At 47.1% G+C, this 25487-nt stretch overlaps 1 protein-coding gene across 1 annotated transcript in view; it reads right to left on the bottom strand.

The window, feature by feature from the left end:
* Window positions 1–12811, bottom strand: part of XPNPEP2 (X-prolyl aminopeptidase (aminopeptidase P) 2, membrane-bound) — a 30801-nt gene extending 17990 nt beyond the window's left edge. Inside the window, exons 1-8 of the mRNA XM_011936972.1 lie at window positions 12498–12811; window positions 9559–9632; window positions 7642–7752; window positions 6447–6510; window positions 5357–5461; window positions 5016–5102; window positions 3927–4073; window positions 1102–1203 (exon numbers count right to left, since the gene is read on the bottom strand). Coding sequence (XP_011792362.1) covers window positions 1102–1203; window positions 3927–4073; window positions 5016–5102; window positions 5357–5461; window positions 6447–6510; window positions 7642–7752; window positions 9559–9632; window positions 12498–12546 — 739 coding nt within the window. The 5' untranslated portion in view covers window positions 12547–12811. The remainder of the gene's footprint in view (window positions 1–1101; window positions 1204–3926; window positions 4074–5015; window positions 5103–5356; window positions 5462–6446; window positions 6511–7641; window positions 7753–9558; window positions 9633–12497) is intronic.
* Window positions 12812–25487: the final 12676 nt, after the last annotated feature.

Below are 25487 nucleotides of genomic sequence, written 5' to 3'. Positions count from 1 at the left end.
TTCCTTCCTTCCTTCCTTCCTTCCTTCCTTCCTTCCTTCCTTCCTTCCCTCCTTCCTTCTTTCTTTCTTTCTTTTTTTTGACAGTATCTTGCTCTGTCACCCAGGCTGGAGTGCAGTGGCAAGATCTCACTGCCACCTCCACCTCCCAGGTTCAAGCAAGTCTCCTGCCTTACCCACCCAAGTAGCTGGGATTACAGGTGCCCGCCACCACGCCCAACTAATTTTTGTATTTTTAATAGAGGCGGGGTTTCAACATGTTGGTCAGACTGGTCTTGAACTCCTGACTTCAGATGATCCGCCCGCCTTGGCCTCCCAAAGTGCTGGGATTACAGGCGTGAGTTACTGTGCCTGGCCTGAGGCAAGCATTTCTGACACTTTTGCCCTACAGTTTCTTTTGGCCCCCAAAGATTACCAGCAACATGCTTGCATCATCTACCTCTGCATGTTACTCAATCTGTTTTTTTTTTTTTTTGGGAGGGGGGCGGTCTTTTGGCCCCCAAAGATTACCAGCAACATGCTTGCATCATCTACCTCTGCATGTTACTCAATCTTTTTTTTTTTTTTTTTTGGGAGGGGGGCGGTCTTTGAAATGCTGTTGAAAGTTATGGCTCTTTCCCCCCAGAAAAATGCAGATACTTAGCAGTCAGCACACAGTTCCAGTGGGTCCCTGGAATATCTGAAGCCCAGCCATAGGGATCAGACAAGAAGCCCTGAGCCATGCCAGAAAGAGTAGGGTCCCACTGGGTGCTAAAGCTGGGAGTGTGAGTGCCCTGGGGTAGTGGCTAAGTTGTTGGGAGGCATTTGCTGGTCCTCCTCCCCTTAATAGGATGGAAGCACTTTGCTGCCATGGTCAGTTCATTCCTCTGGTGGCCTGTGGGCTGGTACCGGCTTGCTCAGGGCTACCTTGAGTCCTTTTTCTGCAGCCATGAGCTCCTGCCCCCTTACCCTTCTTGGTTTTCACAGGCTGTGGCCATGGAGTTCTGAAGAACTGGTGGGCACACGGTTATTTGGGGAGGAGCTAGCTTTGTGCTACAGGGCCTGGGAGGCTTGGGGCACTGGGGAGACCCAGGCGGCTACCCATGTCTGCAAATCCACACTCACAGGCTGTCTCCTCAAGCGCCGACAGAAGGACGGCAGTTGGGGCCTTCTGATGCTTCTGCATCTGACTTCGGACGCCAGATACTTTCTCCTGCCAAGTGCTCCCTAGAAGCAAAGGAGCCCAAAGAAAGTGTAAGTGACAGACCTTGCCTTTGGCACTTGGTTCCTGGAAGGTCAGCCTCAGAGCAACAGTTTTGCATCCTCTTAAAAAGCAGCAGAACCCTTTCCTCAGACAAACTCTTACTTGTGTACTCATTAATGACATGGGCCCTGCACCAAGATGGGGCTCAAATCCTGGCTTTGCCATTACTGGATGGGTGACCTTGGGCAAATTACTTTATCCCTCTGTGTCTCATTTTGCACATCTGTAAAATGGGGATGAAGTATAATAAGTATCTGCCTCAATAGGGTTGCTATGAGGATGGAATGAATTAATATTTGTGAAGGACACTCAATGGTATCTTGAGATGTAGTAACTCTTGTATCTTTCTGATTAATAAATAAGCATGCAGACTGAGATCAGGAGAGCAGTTCTAGTTGAAGGACAAAGGGGTAGGGCTGGGGCCATGTTCAACCTTCTCCTCTGCAATAACTGTAGTATTTACTAAGCCACGGGTACTGGTCTAAGTACTCCATGTGCATTGTTCTAATTCTTACCCATCCCATTTTACAGATAAGGAAACTGAGGCTTCATAGAGGTAAAGTGACTTGTCTAGGGTTTCATGGATGCAAGACACGGAGCTGGGATTCGAACTCTGGTCTGTCTGACTGCATGGTCCACGCTCTTAATCTGTACAGACACTACTGTCTTGATAACATCGTCAGTCTCCAAATCTGTCCTTAAACTCTGTGTCACAGCACCGTCCTTTCTCAGATGCTTATATCCAGGTTCTAGGACTTTAGTTTTCATCTTCTGTCTCTGCCCCCTGTAAGGTATTCAAAGAATCTACACTAGGCAGGACTAGGAGTTTGCTGGCCAAAGGCCATAAAGAGTCCTAGTTGGGTTCAGATATGAGCATAAATAACTTAATGTCGTGAAAAATATTTCGTGTAAACTGGTAAAACTATTCAACAATGACCAAAGCTTTGGGTACAATACATTTTGCAGGTTTATTTTACTACATATTTAACACATAATTTATGTTATATGTAAAATACACATAGCATAAAATGTATCATTTTAACCTTTTGAAAGTGCACAATTCAGTGGCTTTCAGCACACTCACAGTGTTGTGCAACCATCGCCACGATCTAATTCTAGAACATTTTCATCATCCCCAAAGGAAACCCTGTGCTCACTAAGGAGTCACTCCCTATCCCCCCTCCCCTGAGCCCCAGGAAACCACTAATTTATTTTCTGTCTCTATGGATTTGCCAATGCTGGATATTTCATACAAATGGAATTGTACAATTCCATTGAGAAGGCCAGGCCTCCTCTGACTGGCTTCTTTCACTTGCAATTATGTTTTCAAGGTTCAGGAATATGATACCTTTCCGAGAAACCAAATGAACCCAAATTTCAACGGTCTGGTGCGTACAGGTATCTTTGAGTAGCGAACTTTTCTTGTTCTGCCCTTTGCACTCTCCTTTCTCCTTTAAAACCTGCAAGTGGCTGGAAAGTCTCTCTCATCTCTATAAGCTTATTGAAGCTGAACTCTGTTCTCCGGCTTCCAAACTCAAGCTCCAGGTGCCTTTTTCTTGAAGACTGGCAGCGTGCGATGACTCGGCATCCCCTCACTTTTGGGAAGTGACAAAACCCTTCCAGCCCCAGAAAGGTTTTTCTTTTTTTTCTCCTCCCCTTCCCGACATAACTTTGACTTTCTTTATCTGAATAAGATGAGTTTTATTTATGATTTAACAGTCTTGGATAGCAAGTTTCTTTTAAAATGGTGTCAAGATGCAGAAAGAATGATTCTACAGTTTACATCAGAACAGATAAAGAAAAATGGACACAATTTTCACTTGTTTCATCATGGCTGCTATTTTGAAATCTCCCTTCTGCTTTATTGGCTCCTTTCTAAATGAGAAATTGTGTGGACTTGCATGTGGAAAGGGATCTCTTGGCTTGATCACTGTTACTAGGAATCCAAGTTCATTGGCTCATTCAGAATTCCCAGGGAGATAGGAGCGGTTGGTGGCCAAGATACTGATTCATAATCAGTAGCCCGGTCCTGGTCAGGACTTTAGTTACGACTTACAGGAATCTTACAACATACTGTTCTTTTGTGATGTATTTAGATAGTGTCAACAGGGTCAAGGTTATTGATGTTATATTTTTCTAACTTTCTTGATTGGTCCAGCAAAAGCTGAACTGTAATCTGTGCTACAGAATGATTCTGAACTTAGTTATTTACTTATTCTGTCCACTCCTGGCCCACCTGACCCCAGCCATCTCACAAATCTAAATTCTTTATCACAAGAGGGTCAGAAGTAAAGGTCTGAATGATTCATTATGGATCAGTCTCTGCCACCAGACAAGCAAATCATATCATGCTTTTTTATCTCTCTTGAAAGGGGTTGGATATTTCCTCTCATCTTTCTCTGTTTTCCTTCTTTCCTCCCTTCCTACTCCATCTTGCTTCAAACCTTAACATTCTTTAATCCAACATTTTCTAAGTATGGTCGGAGGACATTTTGATTCAGACTCCTCAAGGGGAGGGAGCCCTGAAATCTGCATTTTAAACAAGCATCCCAGGTGACTCATGTGCATGTTAAGGTTTGCAAACCACTGCTTTGGTACCTCTGATGATGAAGTTCGCCACCTACGGAATAGCAGCTGGGACTTGCGTTGCTACAAGTTGGGAAGGAAACTGGGCTTACTGAATCACCTGTGAATGCCTCCTGCAGGGCATAAATGGGTTGATTTGGAACCGGTGGCCTCTCTGATCCCCACACCAGGTCCACAAGGTTGGTTGTGATGGACACCAGCTGTCTGTTAGAGCCTTGGAGGGCCAGATTATAACTCTCCCAGGTGTCTGCAGAGACAGGAAGGAGTCACTTGTCCCTTGCCCATTTATACCTCAGGAAAAAAATTGTGATTCAAGCAAAGTTAGTCCTGGTTCCCTTTGCCTCCATTTGCAGCCCAGCTGCCCTGAGCCTGCCCCAGCAGCCTGCCCCCCCTCCCCCGGCATGTGTGCCCATGCTGGGGTATGTTTCTCATCCTCTTTCTGCTTTCCAAGCCTAATGCCCTGAGCCTACTCGAACACTGACCGCCACAAATTGGCTAAGCTTGTCTTTTACATTGCCAGTGGCTGTGGGTGGTCCTTCTTTTGGGCACTAATTATTTTATCAGGGCTTCAATGTCACAGTCCAAAGGAATGGTGATGTTCCGGCCATTGGACAGGCTGGCAAAGAAGCCAGTTCTAAAGCACAAGCCTTTCAGTACATATTCATAAGGACTCCTCTTTGGGGGAACGCGCTGGCCAGCTGTCTGGGGCCCCAGAACTCAGAGAGTTGTATTCTCAGGGGCCTTTTTTTAAAAAACAAAACAAAACAAAACAAAACTCAGAGGCCCTCCCAACTCTTTTGACCCTTCTAAGCTACCTTCCAGAAGAGGGTTACCATGTGATTCCAGCAACATCATTGGCAGGGTTCCAGGGCACAGAGGATGGTTCTGAGTTCAAGCACATTCTGCCTATTCATCCACTGGATCTTTAATGATTCACTGAGTCTTCTAGGTTGGGTCTCTGCACTCATGGATTTTAAAATATTTGTACTGATTCTTTTAACTGTATTTTAATTACACAATTCCATGAATACATCCTCATTGCAAAACATTCTGCAACTACAATTTCAAATGCTCTATCTTTATAGTCCCACCACCCCTCCTTCTACCAAGGTCCATTTCTTTATATCCCAGGAAAGCTAAGTCACCCTTGTTGGCATGGACAAATTCAGGGACTGAGGGAAGACCATACCAATGGACAAGAGGAAAGGGTCAAAGCCCACACACCCTCCAGCGGGAATCTCGGTGAGGAGCCAGGTGACAATAGGAGTGGTGCCAACTGAAAGAAAGATAGGAAGGAATGCAGAGGTCACCCCCAGGGCCAGCCCAAGGCCCTGCAGCCAGGGGTTCTGTCTGACGGTCCTACCACGTGTGTCTTCCTTGAGATCAGCCTTGAAGGTCAGTGATGGCCTCAAATTTCCTAAGCTCCCCATAGGGACCCAGCATGGTCTTACATGCATGCTCTCACCTATATCTTCCTGAACCTAGTCCAGGTCCCAAGACTTGGGGGACAAATCCATGCGGCCCTTCTACCTTCCTTATGGAGCTCCCAGTTGCAGTCCATCTGCCGCTCAGCCTGAGTCCAGTAGCGACTGTCGGTCCAGACAGCTGCTTTCTTCATGGTCACCACTGCAGTTCCTGGGGCAGAACAGAGAAACTTGCAGGTGAGGGTGAAGGGGAGGAACATGGCATCAGCTGATGGATGTGCAATGCAGTGCTGGCTCTGAGAATGCCACGAGGGGCCTCTGGAAAGAGATTCTCTCCTCCATTGGAAGGAAGTGAGGAAGGAGATGTTAAAAAGAGCTATGGGGGGAGCTGGCAGAAAGGTGTCCTGAATCAGGCACCTCTGCTTTGTGTCGACGGCTGCTTGTGGACTTTCAGCAGAAGTGAGGTCAACTTTTGGCTGCAAGTAGGCGCTCTCAGGAAAGATGGGGCTCAGCGTAAAGACTCGGTGGCTAATCAGGACGCTAAGGCAGAGGCTCAGCTGAGGACTGGTGGGGAAGAATAATCCAGAGATTTTGGCAAAGGGAAAAAGAGCCTATGATGCACGAGGCAGGGTAGTTTGAAGCCCAAGGAGGAACGTTTGAGGATCAGAAAAGGAAACTTGGATTTCATTCAATGGGCCAGGATCACGTTGCGAGGCCCCTTCAGACACTGTCATCTCATCAAGGGCTTCTGTTTGTGTCTCATTTGGCCATGTGAAGTGATGTTGTCCATAAAGCAACTGGCAAAGGAAAGCTTTGCCCCAAATGAGCCCTCAGGTGAAGGGAATTGGCAGATTCTAAGTGGTTAGAGGTAGAAGTAGCAACTATGCAGAAACGGAGCCCAGGAGTGCCAGACTGGGCCTGGCTGCAGCAGAGGTAATGAGCATGGGAAGGCAGCCTCTGCCTCATTTCTACACATCTGCCTCATTTCTACACAGAAAGTGGCTGGTGGGCTATGAGATATGTGCCCTGGGGAATATGATAGCTTTGGGGTGGTGGAGGGAGACAGAGAGAGTAGAAGGGTTTTCTCTACAGTAGGTTCTGGGGTCCCAGATGCTGAGACACTAGCCACATTAGGTCCTCTGTGACCACCTCTGGATCTACCAACAAAAGCAATGGGGCTGGGTAATGATTGTCACCTGCAGACCCTGTAAAGCCTGTAATCCACGCACGCCTCTCGTCATGTTGGCCGATGTACTCGTTCTAGGAAATCAACAACACCATCATTAGCCTTTTTCGTGGTGTCAGATCCCACATGAAAGGCCCCCAACCACGTCCCAGTTATTTCTGTCTGTCGGCTCCAACCCCTTGTCAGCTACAAGCCCAAGCACACCAAGTGCCTCTTCCAGGAAGCCCTCTGTAACTCTCCCAGCCTTCAATATCTTCCCTTCCTTTGAGCAACTGTAACTTTTGCAATTCAACACCCCCCGCCCCGCCCCATCCACACTGGACTCAGTGCAACACTGGACTGTTCTGCAAAGGAGCCTTGTTGCCCTGCCCTGCAAATTCTATGCAGTCCAGGGTCCTGTCTTTTGGTTCGTTTGGGTTTTCCCCTCCAGCTAACCCTTGTCCCCTCCTGAGTCAAGCACAGTAGACTGGGAACATCATAACTTCTGCAAAGGGCTTTACATATTATCATATTTTGATCCTCATAATCCTTGGAGATAGATCTCATTACAGACTCATTTCTCTTTGCAGAAGAGGAAACTGAGGCTCAGGGAAGTTCAGACATTTACCCAACATTCTTAGCCCTTCCCAGCATGTAGGAAAACTAATTCAAACAAGCTCATTGACACTGAAAATGCCCTCTCTCCCAAATGGGCTGGTGTTGGAAAGGTGGATGGTATGGAGGGTGGAGCTAGTGATGGGAAGCGGTGGGATGGGTGCCCCCCTCCACAATCAACCCCGCACTCCCATAACCCAGGATTTTGGATCATTTGCTACTCCATTCCACAGAGTATGGGAAGCCCTGGGCCGGAAGGGAGCTTAGAGTTCTTCCAGTCCAATTTCCAGCCCACCTTCTAACCTCCTAGGGCAGGGATACCCTAAACATTCATTCTGGATCTGCCTTCTAGGAATTGATGAAAATTGATTCTGAAGTTGTTTATAGTTTAATTTCTTGAGGTTAAGGAGGTTTGGCAATGTCTCCCCGCCTATGTAGAAGGATGCATTCTTTCAGTTGCCCTAAAACTGCCGTGTCCATGCTCTCCACTTCCCTCCCTTTGCCCGTCAGATCCTTTCTCTGCCTTAATCTTCTGAGTTTTAACAGCTACTGTTTGTGGTCTCTGACCCAGGGTATTGGAGAGGGCAAGGGGGAGAGAAGCCGTCTCTTACCATGTGAGCATCCGTGTCTGGGATGATGTAGGCCGAGAGATTCTGGGTGTGCATCTGCTGGCGGAGGGCTGAGAGTGACACTGTGGTGTTGACCACAGTAACTGGAAGGTACTGACAGATGACAAGAAGATATTGAGACACAAACAAACAGATACACACGTTACTTAGAGAAAATGACACATGGGCCCCTGGCCTCCAGAAGAGCCCCCAGCCTCTCCTGAAGCAGGGGTTGGGGAAAGTTAGGCTGACCTGGCTTGGGAAGGGTTGGGGCGGCAACTGATATTACCGCTTAGTCCAGATAAAGATGCCTGGGCTGGGTGGAGATGGAGGTGTTGAAGAGTTTGGAAAGGGACCCCTTGTGACAGTAACGGGACCTGAGTCTGGGATGCGGGTGTGGGTGAGAACTGCAGGGGTCTGAGCTCTGGCACTGGGCCAGGCCATGCAGACGGTCCTTCTTTGGCTACCTGGGGGTAGGGTTGCTAGATTAGCAAATAAAAATACAGGACACTCACCTAGTTATGTTTGCATTTCAAATAAACAATGTATAATGTTTTAATGTAATACTTACATTAAAACATGCACAATTTGGGGCATACTTGCAGTAAATTCTTATTTGTTATCTAAAATTCAAATGTAACTGGGTGTCCTGTATTTTATCTGGCAACCTTCCCTTGGCAGGGCTTTTTCAGGTTGCCACCCACTGGTCCCAAATGGCAGAGAAGAGTGAATGAATGCCCCCAGCAGTTTGAGATATTGCCCAGAAAGACCCTTTCCAGACCAGTTCTCTATTTCTTTACAGGTCGTTTTAGCTTTAAAACGAAAAGCATGCTTTCGTTTGTGCTGTTTTGCTTTCTACTCCACAATATATCCATGTTTGTTTTAACATAAAAGTAATGTGGTTCGCCCACCCACCTGCCTGCCCCAGGGGGTCCCATAAAGTTGATATTGCTAGCAGATGTACTGCGTTTTTCCCATGGTTTACAGTACTGCTGGCATGCCTACCCCTTAGCCCTACTCTGATTGTAGAAAGAATCACTCTGCTCCCCAGCTAGGAAGCTGACTACTGAAGCCCCTTCTGCGTGACCTTTTCCTCATCTTCACACCCCAGGCCTCCCCCTCTTGCCTTTCCGTTGGCTCTTCTTTGGTTTTGGTTTTGTTTTGTTTTGTTTTTGAGACAGAGTCTCGCTCTGTTGCCCAGACTGGAGTGTAGTGGCACGATCTCGGCTCACTGCAACCTCTGCTTCCTGGGTTCAAGCAATTCTTCTGCCTCAGCCTCCCAAGTAGCGGGGATTACAGGGACCCACCACCATGCCTAGTTCATTTTTTTTTTATTTTTAGTAGAGACGGGGTTTCACCATTTTGCCCAGGCTGGTCTCGAACTCCTGACCTCAGGTGATCCACCCGACTTGGTCTCCCAAAGTGCTGGGATTACAGGCGTCAGCCACAGTGCCCGGCCTCCGTTGGCTCTTCTAACCCCTGTCTTCCTCCCTCTTCCCTTCTGTGCTTCTCCTTTTGCTGTCACTCTAGAATTTGTCCTTTTTCCCTCCCATCTTTCTCGCCTCTGCCTGGCCTCAGCCAAAGGCCAGCTAGGGCCCTCCTGCCCTCCTCCCTCCTCCTAGCGGGGTTTCCCAGACCCAGATCAGCACGGAAACAGATAACCTGCTGCGGGAATGAGTGGGAGGGAGGGGAGGGCACTGATGTGGAGGGGAGGGAGTGGAGGGGGGAGGGGCCCCAGAGTCCGGAAATCAGGAGAAAGCCTGGTAGGGGGAGGGGCTACCAACTGAGCGAATGGGGGATGGAGAAGACGATAGGGCACAGCGGGGGTGCCTCGGTGCAGGGGTGCGTGGGGCAGGGTGGCAGGGAGGTGCGCTGGGGGGGAGGGGGGCTGTGCGCGGGGCGGGGGCGGGGGCCACTCACAGGAGGGTTGGTGGAACAGTTTCTCACATCCTGCCCTCCAAGGTCCGCTGGCTTTGGGTGGCCCCAGGCACAAGCTAGAAGCCCGGAGAGAAATCCAGGGTCATTTGGGGACCAGCTAGTTACTAGAGAGGGAAGGCGTATCCTCCCTCAGCCCGCCCCGCAGGGCCTCCGTCCTTTGAAACGCACGAAGCTGGCCAGCTCTACTTGAGGATAAAAATAATCACATTTCATAGGAAATCAGGCTGAATTGGATAGCACCCTGGGTCACAATCAAATAAATCTGTTTCATAGACAAGTGATTGCCATTTTTGGATGGGTTTTAGTGCTCATTAAATCAATTTTTCTTCTAATCTAATTGGATCTTTTCAGGGTTTAGTGAAGTGGAAAAGTTGTGTGTAAATTAAATTTTTGTTATCAAATTTTCTTTGAAATGCTCTAGAGGATCGCACTAAATAATCACCCCACCTTCATTTTAGCCTTTTATAAATCTAATTGTATAATACACTGGGTTGACTTCAATTCAAGGCCTGCTTGAACTGTTTCTTAGAGTCCAAAGCTTTGCCTCTCGTTCCAGGTTCATTTTCAATATATTAGACAGAAATCCCGGTCTTCTATGGTGAGGAAAGGTGGATTAATAAGCATTTAAAGACACCCTACTATGTGCCAGATACTGAACGCAGCAATTCACCTACAGTATCTCATTTGATATTTGTGACATCCCTATGAGGTGGAAATTATTGTTCACTTTCTGCAGAGGAGCAAGTCAAGGCCCAGATATATCTGGTAACTTGTCTAACTTGTGCCACCAGCAGTCAGTGGTAGAACAGGGATTTGAACCCAGGCCATCTTAATACAAAAGAGGTGAGTGTCCTTTCTGTCCTCCCACTCTACCAAGTATGAGACGTGGGCCTGGAAAGGGTGATGCCACAGAAGGGACAGAGTATATAGAGATCTAGTTTCCAGTTAAGGCTCTGCCCCAAATTTAGAGTGACTCAAGAGTGACCCCCCCCAATATTGAGCAAACATCTCCTAAGTGCCTACTGTGTGCTAGGCACTGGACTAAGTTCTCCAGGCTCTGGACCTCTGGAAAGGAGGGGCTTGAATTAGACAAAGTCCCTTCCTGCCCTGAAAGCCCAGTGGTCTCTGATAGTCCTTGCCTCTAACCCCTCTGTCTTTTAGAGAGGGATTTCTCTAGAGGGTAATGGGGCCCTGAGTGTGGGGAGACGTTACACTCCCCCTGGCCTCACCCGTTTTTTATTTGAGACAGAGTCTCTCTCTGTCACCCAGGCTGGAGTGCAGTGGGGCGATTTCAGCTCACTGCAATCTCTGCCTCCCGGGTTCAAGCGATTCTCCTGCCTCAGCCTCCCAAGTAGCTAGGACTACAGGCATGCACCCACCACACCCAGCTAATTTTTGTATTTTTAGTAGAGATGGGGTTTCACTATATTGGCCAGGCTGGTCTCGAACTCCTGACCTCAAGTGATCCACCCGCCTCGGCCTCCCAAAGTGTTGGGATTACAGGCGTGAGTCACTGCACCCAACACCCCTCCGCAGCTGTTTTTTTTGTTTTTGTTTTTGTTTTTTTTTGAGATGGAGTCTCCCTCTTTTGCCCAGGCTGGAGTGCAGTGGCATGATCTTGGCTCACTGCAGTCTCTGCCTACTGGGTTCAAGCGATTCTCCTGCTTCCGCCCCCTGAGGAGCTGGAATTACAAATGTGTGCCACCATGCCTGGCTAATTTTTGTAATATTAGTAGAGATGGTGTTTCACCATGTTGGCCAGGCTGGTCTCGAACTTCTGACCTCAAGTGATCCGCCTGCCATGGCCTCCCAAAGAGCTGGGATTACAGGCATGAGCCACCACACCCAGCCACACTTTTGAGTGGGTTGAGCTACAGATGCAAGGAGGATGGCTGGGGTTCATCACCATGAACGCTCTGCGTGATTTTGTCTTGGTCTCATAAACTCAAGGATCAGATGTGACCCATACTGTTCATTTAAGAAAATGAACACCCATTTCTGTAGAAACAGATCCCTGACAAAATGTTGGCACTGAGATGCTAACATAAGAAGCGGGACACAGCCAACTTATGTCTCTCTGGACACCAGAATATGCTGTTCTCTGAGGCCAGGGGTTCCCAAGAGCAGGCTCTGCAGCTGAATGACTCTGTGGTCCCTGGCACAAGGCCTGGCTCTGGGTATGTGCTCAGGAACTGGACACTGAGTGACTGATCAGGCCCTGCCGACAGATAACAAAGAAAGGAAGGCTAAGGTGGGAGCACTGGGCTGGGCACCTAGTTGAGGACAGAGAGGGTGCCGCAGGAGTGATGAAGACTCTCTCCCTGACCAAAGTTTAGTTAGGCTCCCCCAAAGCCTCTTCTCCACTTGGCCTTGACCTTGGCCTTCTGTGTCTGTCCTGCCCTTGCCAGGCCTGCATCACCCAGTCTTAGCAAGAATCTTGCTAAGTCAGTTTAGACACCCTTGATACCTGATCACTCTGGCCTGCCGTCAGCAAGAATCCTGTTCAGTCGGTTTAGCAAGAATCCCCCTACCCTTGCTATCTCCTCTTAATACTTTTCCATCCACTGACCCCCTCACTCTGCTCCTTGGCTACAGATCCCTGGAAGTCTTTTCTGTAATCAGAGTTGAGTCCCATCTCTCTCCTCTATTGCAATGCTGTAGTCTTAAATTAAGTTTTCCTTACCTTTTTAACGAGTGTCAGAATAATATTTTTTCTTTAACGGGGGAATGTAAAGGTGCCAAACCAGACTCGATCCAAGTCACGAGGGCCCCCAACACTGGCCCTGAGGTGCCTCTTCCTCAAGTCAGAGAGACGAAGCAACAGAAAAAGAGACTCGTGCCCCAACCCTCACTCCAACCCTTTCTGAGCTCAGAGGGGAGAGGTCAGAGCTGCCTTCCAGTGGAAGCTAGGATGCACATACCACAGAGGAGGACCAGCCAGGGGCAGCAGCCCCAGTGAGCCCGGGCCATAGGGTCTCCAGATGCAGGCGCTGGGTGGATGGAGGGACAAGGGAGAGAGGGAGGGCTCTTTCCCTGGCCTCTTCCTTCAAGCCTTTCCTGGGCGCGAGCAGACAGTGGGTAGGGGCTGGCGTCAAGAAGGAGGCGTCTGGCTGCTGGATGGAGAGTGCCTCTCTGGTCTTTTGTTTTGGAGGGCTCTGGGAGCCAGGGTGGGTAGAGGAGCTTTGGGCTGCCCGAGGCGGACTGTGTAAGTTCCTAGTTGTCTAGGATAGGGTGTGAGGCTATCCTGGGCAGAGTCCAAAGATCTCAAGAGACAGAGGCACAACAGCTGGTCTCAATCAGCCTGCTTTTCCCAGCCCCCTCTCAGCAGCCCAGCCCCAGCCATTCCTTAATTTGGTCCCCTTCCCTCCAGCAAGCTGATTCCCATTAGCTCCCACACTCTGGGCTCTGGCTCAAGCACTTGCTTTTGCTGTGGGGATGGAGATTTGCCTCCTGCTGCTGCTCCTCCTCCTCCCCCCTCTTCCTCCACCTCCTTTTCCTTCTCCTCCTCATTTTTCCTCCTTCCCTTCATTTTCTGTTTTCCTCCTCCTCTTCCTCTTCCTCCTTTTCCCTCTTTGTCCTCCTCCTTTTCTCTTTACCTCCTCCTCCTCCATTTCCTCCTCATCCTCCTTTTTCCTTTTCCTCCCCCTCCTTTTTTGCCTCCCCCTCTTCCTCCAAGCTGGCCGGAAAAGCCAGTGTCCTCTCTTCTTGCAGTGCTTGGCAATTCCCACTGTACCCCTTGGGAAAGTTGGTTATGACTGGAGAGTTACTTTCTTGAGCTGGGATGAGTCCCCCCAGGAGCGCCCACTCTGAGAAAGTGATGCCAGCTCTTCCCTTGGGATCTGGGGGAGTCCCATTCAACTGCATTTTCTGAACCTGCACTCTGGGGAAGCGAGGCTGTTAGAGTCACTCACACCTGGGAGGAAATAAAAGCCCAAAGATGCCACTATCTGGAGGGTTCGAGGGATGCCACTGAAGAGGGAAGAAGACCCAGAAAGGGGAGTTTGGGCGCTCTGAGAAGACTAACTTGGTGAACTGGAAATGCTCTTTCTGCCATAGCTTCTAGAACAGCGATTTGGTTACCCTGAAGTGTCTCCCAATGAGGGAAGTGGAGAAGCTGAGGCTTGCCTTGTCTTCACGCCCAGCTGAATCAGAGGGCAGCATCAAGGCAGCTCCTAGTAAATGCTCTAAAGAACCCTTGCTCTTTGGGCTCGAGGAAGGCGATGTCCCAGAGAGGAATGCTTTAGAGAGACAAACAGACCCAATGGGGTTGGGTGCTCACCTAGCCTGGAGGGCCCCAGATGCAAACCGCCCATTCCTTTTGTTTCTATTTTTATTTTTGAAACAAGGTCTTATTCTGTTGCCTAGGGTGGAGTGCAGTGGCACTCGGTTCACTGCAATCACAGGCTCCCAGGCTCAAGCAATTCTCCAGCCTCAGCTTCCCGAGTAGCTGGGACCATAGGTGCGTGTCACCATGCCTGGCCACTATTCCTTTTGTTTCTATTTTTAATGGATTTATAGTCTGCTTATGTCCACATCAAGTTTAAAGCAACTTTCAACAATCCAAGAATGACAAAATAGGCCATTTTGAAGAGGGAAAGAGGACCTGCATGGGAGTCTCCGAAGGGGCAGAGTCAAAACGATTGAGGCGGCTCAGTGAACTTCATTCTCAGGAATAAAAGCAGAGGGCAGGAGCCCACAGCCTCAGAGGACAGACCAGGAACAAGGAGAACTTGAGAATGCTGTCATTCAATAACTGCTGAAGCTCCCGCAGCCTTTTCCCCAGGCTCCTCTCTCCCACCTCTTCCAGAGTTGGTAATGAAATTATTCCCAGAGACCAGAGCACTGGGAAATGCCCCCTCAAAGGCTCCTCCCTCCTCTGTTCACTGTAGTAGCCATCCTGAAGGGCAAGCAGGCAGAGCTGATGGGATTGTGCATGGGAAGACCCCTGAAGATAGCCTTTGAGGACAAACACAGCCCTGTTTTTCTGTCAGTGAATTGAGCCTTGAAACACTGACTTGGAAGCCATCTGCCTGAGTTTCAATCCCAGCTCTGGCACCCACTAGCTGTGTGATCGTGGACAAGTGATTTTATCTCCCTGAATCCCCAGTGTCCTCACCTGTGAAATGGAGTAATGATAGTACTAACTTTTTAGGGTTGTTATGAGGATTCAATGGGCTAATATTTGTGATGCTCTCAGAACATGCCTCGCCGAGACAAGAGTAAATGTTCTACAAATGTTCGTTAACTCACATACTAGAACTAAATAAGGCCAGTCTCATCTGTACTTTGTTCTTTCTCTCCCTGGCATCCAGCACTCCCGAAATGGCAGTTGTTATAGCAAAGATCAGCTGAGCTGAAGGGCCAACCCCTGAAGCAAACAAACTAAACAGGGATTCCACGCCCATCTTCTGGACTCTGCCCGGGGATGGTCCCCATGTAATACTCAGCCCTCTGGTTTCATACTTCTGGGTCCCAGCCTTAGCCCTGGTGGCAAAGATAACTTCACTTGCCTTCATCAGCTCCTTCCTTATCTCCCTATTTTGAAACCACTGTCTTTACTCAGTTGGGAGACTTCAACCCAAGTTGGCAACAGGCTTGAAGTGGAAAGAAATGATTCAAGGTGGGGAGGGTTGAATGGCCGAGTCTTTGCATCAAAGTTGTTTGGAAGATGCATGCGTCACTAGAGTCTCGTTCTGACCTGCTCAGGCAGTGGACTTCTGCTTGTTTTACTTTTTGGTCCAAGGCTAGCCTAAAAGCCAAATTCTGAAATCGGAGGTGATCTTCTCTAGAGTACCTCCTGTCTGTGCCTCTTATTTTGCATCCTGATGCCACCCCAGGCTTGCCACCCTGACTTCCAACATGAGCCTGCCCTCTCTGGGCACCAAAGCCTCCTTGACTTCCATCAGAATACACCTTCCTGACTTACATGTTCTCTCACCAGGTGACAACCACTAGGTGTCCTGAATCGCAGATGAGGTCACAATAACAACTCATGTCATGAGTATCAATGAGAAAATGCATATAAAGTGATGAGCAAGCAGGAAGCTCTAGCACCAAGGATACAAACAGCTCTGCTGTGGGAGCCCCAGGGAAGGGTAGAACCTGGAGGAAGGCCAGGAATCAGAGAGGTGGAGTGAACCTTGGCAGTAGAGGTGCAGAGATGGCATTGCAGGAGGTGGTCACAGGGAAGGACAGCAGTCTAGGGGCAGATTGGCAGCAATAATGTGAAAAGCAGTCTGAGGAAGCACAGGTGGACAGCGCCATGGCCTGGAATAGCCAGTGGCAACAGGAAAGTCAGAGACCCAAGGGGGATATGAGCCCTGCAGAGCATCCCCTGGGGATGTCCCAAGTTACTGAGGATGAAATCATGAAACGATACCTGAGGTTCTGCAGTTCTGCAGGTGGGAAGGAGACTTTTGAGCTAGCACATGCCCAGTCTAACTGTTCATGTGACCTCAGAGGCTGAGGGACTGGGGACGCTTGGCCTTGTGGGCATAGCATGTGATCTCTGCTTCCAAATTCCCTTTATAATCTCCCATCAGATTCCAGCATCTCATGCTGGGAGACATGCAGGGTTCTCAGCAGCAGAAGAGAAGACAGACTTGGAGAAAAAAAGTGGCTTTGCCCAGGTCCAAGCTGACCTGTGACAGAGCTGGGACTCAAACCTGGGTCTGGGGAACTTAAAAGCCCATGCTCTGTCCATTGGGCCTCATTGTCACCCCAGTCTGAAGATCCTCCATGGCTCCCACTGCTCTCAGGGTAGAATTCAATCTCCTCAGCTCAGTGGCCAAGGCCTTCCTCCCTAACATTACCCATCTCTTCTTGTCCACATTCTCTCCATCCATCAAAGTCCAGCACAAAAGTCATCTTGTCTACCAAGACCTCATCACCTCAAATTCATCTTGGAGACTCCCATAACATTTTATGGGAGCTTCTACTTTCAAAGCCTCACACTGACCTTTTTCTTTCTCAACAACTCTTCTGTCTTAGGTCACCCATCCCCAAGGGCAGGAGCTTGCTTTTTATAAATGTTTAGATCCGGGACAGGTCCTGTCCAGGACAGAGCCCAGCAAAGAGTGGGCTCAACACAAGTTTGCGGAGTTGATGCATTAACTCCAAAGTCCAAAGTTCAAAGTCTCATCTGGAAATGAGTTCCTTCCACCTATGAGCCTGTAAAATAAAAAACAAGTTATTTACTTCCAAGATGCAATGGGGGGATAGGCATTGAGTAAACATTGTCATTCCAAAAGGGAGAAATTGGGCAAAATAAAGGGCTACAGGCCCCATGCAAGTTTGAAACCCAGCAGGGCAGTCTTTAAATGCCATCTTATCTTATGCCCCTCTCCTTGCCATCTCCACTCTAGCCATATGCCATTCTTTCAGTCCCTCTTACTATGTCTCCTCTAGCAACAGGGTCTTTGTCTGTTCTTTTCTCCTCACCCAGAATACCCACCCTTCCTTCCTCTTTTTGCTCTGTGAACTCCTCTTCCTTCCAGTCTTGCCTCAAATGTCATTTGGTCTAGAAGCTTTCCTTGATTTCCTGGCAAGGTTGACTTCTCCTATTAGTTCTGTTACTGCCTTTGTCACGGGTCCCATCATCCGCCTTTCAACACTTCCCCAGTCATGGAAAGGACCACAGCAACTAGCTCATGGCTGCCTCTCCCCAACACGTCTGCCATTACCATAAGTCATATCAAGGTTCCTGTCAATGACCCATCTAATGTCCTTCTTCTTCAAGTTCAAAGCTCCTCAGCTCAAGGCCCTTTCTCCTCCACTCCTCCACTCCTCCTCTCCTCCTCAGCCTCCCACAACCAAAGTAGCATCTTGGGCCTTGCCACTGCTTGGGATCGCTGTCCTTTGACATACTGAACTCCAGCCCCCCATTCTCTGAACACACTCTCCTGTGCTTCTCTCCTTCACTCTTACTGCACCTGACTTTTGACTTCACCGAAACGTCCTGTCCCTTGCCCTATGCTCTTCCTCTCCCTTTCTCAGCATCCCTTGGTTTCCCTTCCCTCTCTACTTGGCTCAAACTATATAACCCATCACTCCAACCTCCCTTTTACTAGCACATTTAACTCTTCTGTTCCTTCGTGCTTCCACTCTATGTATCCTGCCAATGTCCATCCCCAAGTAAAGCATGCTCCCATCCCAGGGTCATTGCATGTATCATTCCCACTAACAGGAATGCTCTTTCTTCAGATGCCAACATGGCTCATTCCTTCACTTCATTTAGTCCTCTGGTCAGATGTCTCCTTTTCAGAGAGGCCTTCCCGGATCTCGTTATTTAAACAGTGCCTCTGTCACTCTTTATTTCCTATTCTGTATTATTACCTCTTCAGAGTATTTTCCTGACTTTATATTGTGTATCTATTTGTTTATTTTTGCCCACTGCTATATCTCAGGGCCTAGAACACTACCTGGAGCTTAGTAGGCATTCATAACTATTTGTTGAATAAATAAGTAAACCCCAGGACATTTGAACCATCTGTCTCCCGTACAGGAGAATATATCCCAACCCTGTGGGTTGGGATCACTCCAAATTGTTGGTGTCCAACCTTAGCAGGCCTCTTGGTGCTGCTTGGCAATCCTTTTCCCTGTCTTGAGTCAGCTGTATTTTCCATTGCCCTTGTGGGAGATTCCAGACCTTTATCCTTGTCCTCAAATCCCTACCCTGCTTGCATTTCATGACCGATGGACCTTCGGGTTGTTTCTGACTTTGCATTGTTACAAACAGGGGCTATGAAAATCCATGCACATGAAGTATTGATCTGGGATCCACATCTAGAAGTAGAAAAGCGCACAATTTTGTCATGTCAGTAGATTCTGCCAGACTGCCCTCCAAGAAAAGCTGTAGCAGTTCACAGTTCTACCAATAAAATAGCTGTTTCCATAACGTTATCAACACTGGATAACATCAATGGTTTAAGGTTTTACGAATTTTATGGGTGAAAATTGGTCTCTTGCTGCTTTGTGTTTACCTGCTGGCTGGTAAAGGTTGACTATGCTTCCTTATGTTTTATTTGCCTTTTATTTTTTTCTTCATCTTTGAGTATCCGTTCCTTTCATTAGCCCATGTTCTCATTGGGTTGTTTGTTTTTTTTTTTCTTATTAACTTAAAAATGAGATCTTTATATATTTTGTATATTCTTCCTTTATCTATTTGACAAATATTTTCTCCCTTTTAGCTTTGTTTTTAATTTTAGAGACTGAAATATTTTGTGTGTAGCCAAAAACCTATCAAGATACTCTTATAATTTCTAGGACTTGTGACTTACTTAACAAGGAAATACTGTCCTATATATTCTTAGAGAGTTTCATATACTTTTTTTGTGAGTGTGCATGTGTTTAGCTCATTAATCCATCTGGGAATTGTATTTGGATATGACAAGAGGTACAGATTCAAGAATATTGCGCCCTAACCCTCCCACCTCCAATTTGACAGCTAATTGTCCCGACACCATTTATTGACGGGTATACGTTTTCTTCCTTGATTTTCAATGCCTTATGTAGTGTATATTATAGTCTCACCTATACATGGGGTTGTACTAGACTCTTTTGTTCCATTGATCTATGTTGCAGTGCCAATATTACAGTGCCTTAATTACTATAGCTTGTGTTGTGCTTTGATAGCTGGTAGTGGAAGACTTCCTGCCCATTTTTCAAACACTTCTCTGCCATATTGCATATTTCCTTCTCTAAGATGATCTCAAGATCAGCTCATCAAGTCCTATACAAATTCCTGTTATGATTCAAATTGAGATTGCGTTAGACATTTGGATTAATCTGGGGAAAATGTCTGAGTTTTTAAAAACATCCTGGAATATACCTTGTCTTTTCATTGATCCAGGTATTGTATGCTCTTATGTAAAGTTGTCTACCCCTATCCTCATCCACAGTGGTCTGATTTGAGCCTGACCACTCCACCAAAGGAGCTCTTGCTAGAGTCATTAATGACCTTTGTGGTGCTCGCTACTGAGAAGTGGCAGGTTGAGGGGATGTCTCTGTCCACTCCCCTTGAAACTGGGCAGGGTTTTATGAGTATTTTGACCAATGGCAGATGGTGAAAGTGAACTTTCCATGTATTTAGGTCTTCTTTAATTTCTATATGAAATGTTTTGTAGCTTTCTGTATACAAGTATTTCACTTCCTGGGTTAAATTTATTGATAAATATTTTATTCTTTTACGTACTACTGTAAATGGAATTGTTTTCTTCATTTCCTTTTGGATTTGTCATTGCTGATGTACAGAAACATGGTATATTAGTTTGGACTGCTGTTACACATTACCACGGATGTAGCTTGAGCAATGAACATTTATGTCTCACAGTTCTGGAGACTGAGGAGTACAAGATCAAGGTGCTGGCAGATCAGGTGTCTGGTGAGAACACTCTTCCTGGTTTGCAGATGGCCATCTTCTTGCTATGTCCTGATATGACAGGTGGAAAGAGAGGGAGGGAGAGGGTAGAGAGAAAGGGGGCTCTTGGGTCTCTTCTTATAAGTGCACAAATCCCACCAGGAGGGCTGGACCCTCATGACCTCTAATCACCTCCCAAACTTCCCCACCTTCAAATACCATCACATTGGGGATTAGGGTTTCAACATATGAATTTGGAGGCACACGAGCATTCTGTCTACAGCACATGGGACCCTTTCTCTCAGTCTTCAGTTGCCATACAAGCAGGTCGACTGCCTGGAGACCTCCAGACTGTGAGAAAGCTCAGAGTAGCCCCTGCAGAGAGGTGGCATGGAGAGGCCCTGAGACCACAGGAAGAGAGAGAAAGAGAAGGCCAGCCAGCCCCCAGGCCAGCCCCCAGCTCCCCGCCACCCAATGTTCTAGCTTCCAGCCCCTCTCTGACTGAAACAATAGGAGAGACCCTGAGCCAGATTCCTTGCCAACCCCAAATTCCTAACTCACAGAAACCATGAGAGATGATAGGATAATACCATGATTTTTATTGCTTTAAGCCACTAAGTTTTTTTGCTTTTGTTTTTGTTTTACATGGCAATAGATAACCAGAACAGCCTTCTACTTCCCAAATCTAAAGGGCCATTTTGAGGGCAATGACTTCTCTGTGGTAGTCGACTTAGCAGAACTATTCCCTCATTGAACCTCTCCTTTTCTTTGACTTCCTTGACAATTGTTCCTAGTTCTTCTCCTACATCTGTGCCTACTTTTTCTTAGACTTTTTCCTACACTTCTTTTATTCTCCCTTCCCCTTAAATATTGAAGTCCTGGCCTCAGCCTTCTTCTCTTCTGATGAGTTACACTCAACTCTCACCCATATCCAAGTCGGTGCCAGCCCAGGCCTCTTTCCTGAGCTCTAGACTCATAAAACCAATTGCCGGCCGGGCGCGGTGGCTCATACCTGTAATCCTAGCACTTTGGGAGGCCGAGGTGGGCGGATCACAATGTCAGGAGATCAAGACCATCCTGGCCAATGTGGTGAAACTCCGTCTCTACTAAAATACAAAAAATTAGCCGGGCGTGGTGGTGCCTGACTGTAGTCCCAGCTACTCAGGAGGCTGAGGCAAGAGAATCGTTTGAACCCAGGAGGCAGAGATTGCAGTGAGCCAAGATTGTGCCACTGCACTCCAGACTGGCGACAGAGCGAGACTCCGTCAAAAAGCAAACAAACACACGAACAAAAAACAACAACAATCAAACAAACAAAAAAAATCCAATTGCCTACTGACCTTCCCTACTTTCCCTACCTGGATGTCTCTTACTCCACATGTGCAAAATGGATCTCTTCATTTCCCCCATGCTGCAACATGTCCCTGTCCACCCAGTTGCCTAAGCCAGAATTCTGAGGGTCATTGCAGACCTCTCCCTCCCCCTTGCCTTGACACCATGTCTTGTCAAGTCTACCTCCTACATGTATCTAAAGATCATCACTTCCTCTGCTTTCTGCCCTGGACTATTACCATAGATCCTAAATGATTAGTCTGCTTTCACTCTCTTCCCCTCCAAGCTACCCTCCACACTATGGCCAGTGGTTAAGAACACCAGCTTTGGGGCTAGGTAGATCTGTTTTTCTGTCCCATCTCTGCCATTCATTGGCTCTGTGACCTTGGGCAAGACATTCATTTTTCTGAGTCTCAGTTTCTTCATCTTTAAAATGGAAGTAATAATAATAATTTTACCTGCTTGGAAGGTTGATGCCAGGATTCAATAAGAATGCATATTCAGAATTTTGCACAGTGCCTGGCACACAGCAAATGCTTAATAAATGATTGCAGAATGTTTGAGAAGGGGACTTAGATGAGAATATGGATGGCTCTAGCAGCTTCCTTTCTTTGCTGAAAATAACAGTTCTGAACTCATGGACTACACCAGATGTGGCTTGGCTGTCGAGTCTGAATAGGAAAGACTGTGCATTTGTCCAGATTAAGGGAGAGCACGGATATTGCAGAGGACATCTGAGTTGTATTCCTGAGGTAACAGTGGCAGCTAGGGCCTGGAAAAACTGACAGGTCCTTGGAAGCTGACATAACTGGCCCAACTGGAACCAGCACATCTGGAACCTGACAGCAGAGGGCAGCAGAGGTTGGTGTGATTGCAGTTTCCTGGGTTGGAGTTGGGGTTGGGGAAGAGAAACCTAAAGGAAAAACTTGGGATCCAAATGGGGATTTGACTGGGGGAGCTGTCCAGAGGATAGCAGTGCTCTTGAGCATCCTTTCCCTTAGGGCCTGGGATGAAGATGGTTAAGGAAGCAAGGCTGCTTGGGAGGAAAAGAGGGGGCTAAAATTTAGAGGTGGGAGCTGAGTGAGTTGGAACTTCTACAAAATATACTAAGAAAAATGAGTCTATCTTAGTCTTGTCTATTTGGGCCTTTGCTCATTTCTAGGAATCCCAATGGTCCTTCTATGGGCAGAGTTATCAACTGGGGACCCCAGAGGGTGGAGATGCTTTTATGTGTAATAGATGATGAGTTTGTAGTACAGGTAGGGGCCACACCCCTAAGGCATGACTGAAAGAAGCTTCAGGTTCATGAGGAAACCAAGGCCCAGAGAGGGGAAGTGACTTGCCTAAGGTCATATAGTTAGGATTAAGAGTGAAAGCCAATACTTACTGAAACCTTCTAGCTATTGCTGAACACATTCCATGCATTACCTCACTTAATCCTCACAATAACCTCACGAGGCAGAATCAGGTGTTGTATCATCACATTTTACAGAGGAAGAAACTGAAGTTCAGAAAGGCTAAGCCAGTTGCCCAAGGCCAGGATGCAAATCCAGGCAGCCCAATTCCAGGGTCTATGAACGTAACCTCCACATTCTGCTACTTGCCTGGGTCAAAGGTTAGGTTTCTGGACTCCCAAATCAAGGCTCTTACCAGTATAGACAATTACTCTATATTGTCTTGGATGGGAACCCAGTTTCAGTAAGTCAAGTCCTGGTCTCAAAATAAGTACACTAGAAAGGCAGTTTGCCACTTTAAATGGAGCCTCAGTTAATCCTTTTGTGAGGTAAATACTGCCATTTTTCTTCTCCTATCTATGATTTACCTGCATTGTGATGTTTCTACACTGTGTGAACTGTCCAGGGGACATATGGTTGGCATGCTTCCTACAAAGCATCACTGCTGATACAGGTTCTGCTTTAAAGGGCTTCTTTCCCAGTCAGCTCTGGATTTCTCCTGGGCTGCCTTCCTACACCACATTGTTGCTGTAGTCCAGGGACAGTGAAAGAAAGTCAGTTAAAGTGATTTTTTTTTTAAATCTCTATTTTGTTTTCCTTGTACTATTGTTTGTTGTTGAGCAAGCAACCACTCTTATTCAGTGTCTGTCTGCATAGAGGCATTCATTCATTCATTCATTCATTCGTAAAACACTTGCTGGGCGCCTGCTATGCGCCAAGCACTTTGCTAGGTCCTACGAGTACAGTGATGAACAAGGAGAGCATGGTCCCTGTCCTCATGGAATTTTGAGTCTAGAAAGGAAGTATGTCAAATCATCCCTCTCAGGTGCCCCTAACTGAAATTGGAAACCTCCCATCTTCTCCGTCACCATTGCCTTAGCTTGAGCTCTTATCATGTCCCTTCCTTGGATTACTGCAGCTGGTCTGCCAGTCTCTGTTTCTCTCAACCCCCACCACAGCCTGCACACAGCAGACAGCAGCAGACAGACTCCACCTTTGAAAACATCCCTTCAAACATGTCACATCCTTCCCCTGCTCAACCTGCCCAAAATCCTTCAATGACTCCCCATTTCCTGTCAAATGACATCCACATTCCTTCACCATCTGGCCCAATTCAAGCAAGTTCATGAGCCCATCCTGCCCTATCCTCTTCTCTATAACCTCATTTCCTACCTGGCCATCTGCTTTAGTAGGTTTTCTTACTGTCCCCATACACTTCCAGCTCATTCTTCACCTGTAGTTCCATCTCCTCATATCCTACCCATCCTACGGAAGCTCCAACTGGGGTACCACCTTCTGTAGGAAGCTTCCCCAAGGACTCCCTCCTTCCTCTGCTCTCCCTTCTCTGTGATCCTGGGCCCAAGGCCTGAGCTGGTGCAAGGATTAAATGACATGCCATTATGGGCAAATACTTTGTATTGCATCGTGGGAGACTTCATATCTGTTCTCATAGCTACCATTTATTGAGCGCACGTTCTCTGCTAGACAGTGGAGCTCAGTGGCTTAAAGACACCATCTCGTTGGGTCCTCATGACAGCCTATGAAATAGACAATATTGATTAGGCCCATCATTCAGATGAAGAAATTGGCTTAGAGAAGTTGGGTATCTAGCCCATGATCACACTTATAGATAGGTCCATCTGGGGATCCTGTGCTCCTCCCGAAGGTGGTCCATTGGACTGAACTGGTTTGAATTCCAACTGTGCCTCTTTTTAGAAACCTGTAGTGCAACTTTGTGTGACCCTTCAGGTCTTTAACTCTTGATTTAAAACTTTCTGTTAATATTTTCCCTGGTCCTAATTCTCTGTTTTTATTTTGTCATTATTTTTTCATTGTCATTAATCACCTCAAAGTCTTTGGGAAACAAGGTGGGGTAATTAAATTAAATGCATGAAAATAAAATTGCTTCTCTTGTCTCCACTCATAGTGCCCAAGAAAGAAGTGGGAACTGGTGTTAGGCGAGCATCATCTAACCTTGTGCTCTGCAAGGCCTTGAGGAAAAGGCAATCCAAATCAGAAGCCAAAGGTCAGTTCTTTCTGCGAAATAAGAGTCCATGCCAGGTTCCCTATCAACATGCCTGACTGTGGCATGGACTCTTATTTCCTTGCATAGTTTTATTTTTATTTTTAAGGAGCCATCAGGTGGTAATGGATGATTCATGCTTTACTTACTCTTCTTGTTTATTTCCCTTCCTCGACCTTCAGAGCTTTTTCCCCTTAATGTTTGTTCCGGGTTTTGACAAAGCACCGAGGTACTTGACTTGAGTTGGTAACTTTTTTTCTAATGTCTTCTTAGGAAAAAAAAAATAAAAGGAAGTGACAGTATTCCAAAACCATCTTTTATTTCATCAGTGGATGGATTGCACCTGCTGCTCTCCGATTGTTTCCTTTTACAGTAAAACCTCATTAGAAGACACTCCATGAGTACCAAATGGGGATAGCTTGGGCCCTATCTGTCTTGAATTTGTCCACTCTCAACAAAGTCATAAATGAACTGAATAAATGGACTCTGTGCACTGAGTTTCTATACTTCAAGGCAGCAAACTGTATCATTTCCTTGGCAGGACGCTTTGCATACGAATGATTGATGCTGGGGATTCTTTTCATTTCGTTAAGGCAAGTCTCCTAAGACCTCGATTAAGCTACAGTTTGTTAGCTTACTTGGAGCTACTGTGAATTATTCAAAACAATAAGCTTCATTTCTTTACAAGTAACCTACAATACAATGGTTCACTAATTTGAAAGGTTACCTCCAATTAGTTTGAGTA

This window comes from Colobus angolensis, unplaced genomic scaffold (genome assembly GCF_000951035.1).
Source record: "Colobus angolensis palliatus isolate OR3802 unplaced genomic scaffold, Cang.pa_1.0 Scaffold159, whole genome shotgun sequence".
NCBI classification, from domain to species: Eukaryota; Metazoa; Chordata; class Mammalia; order Primates; family Cercopithecidae; genus Colobus; species Colobus angolensis.
This window is presented reverse-complemented; position numbering and strand designations above follow the sequence as displayed.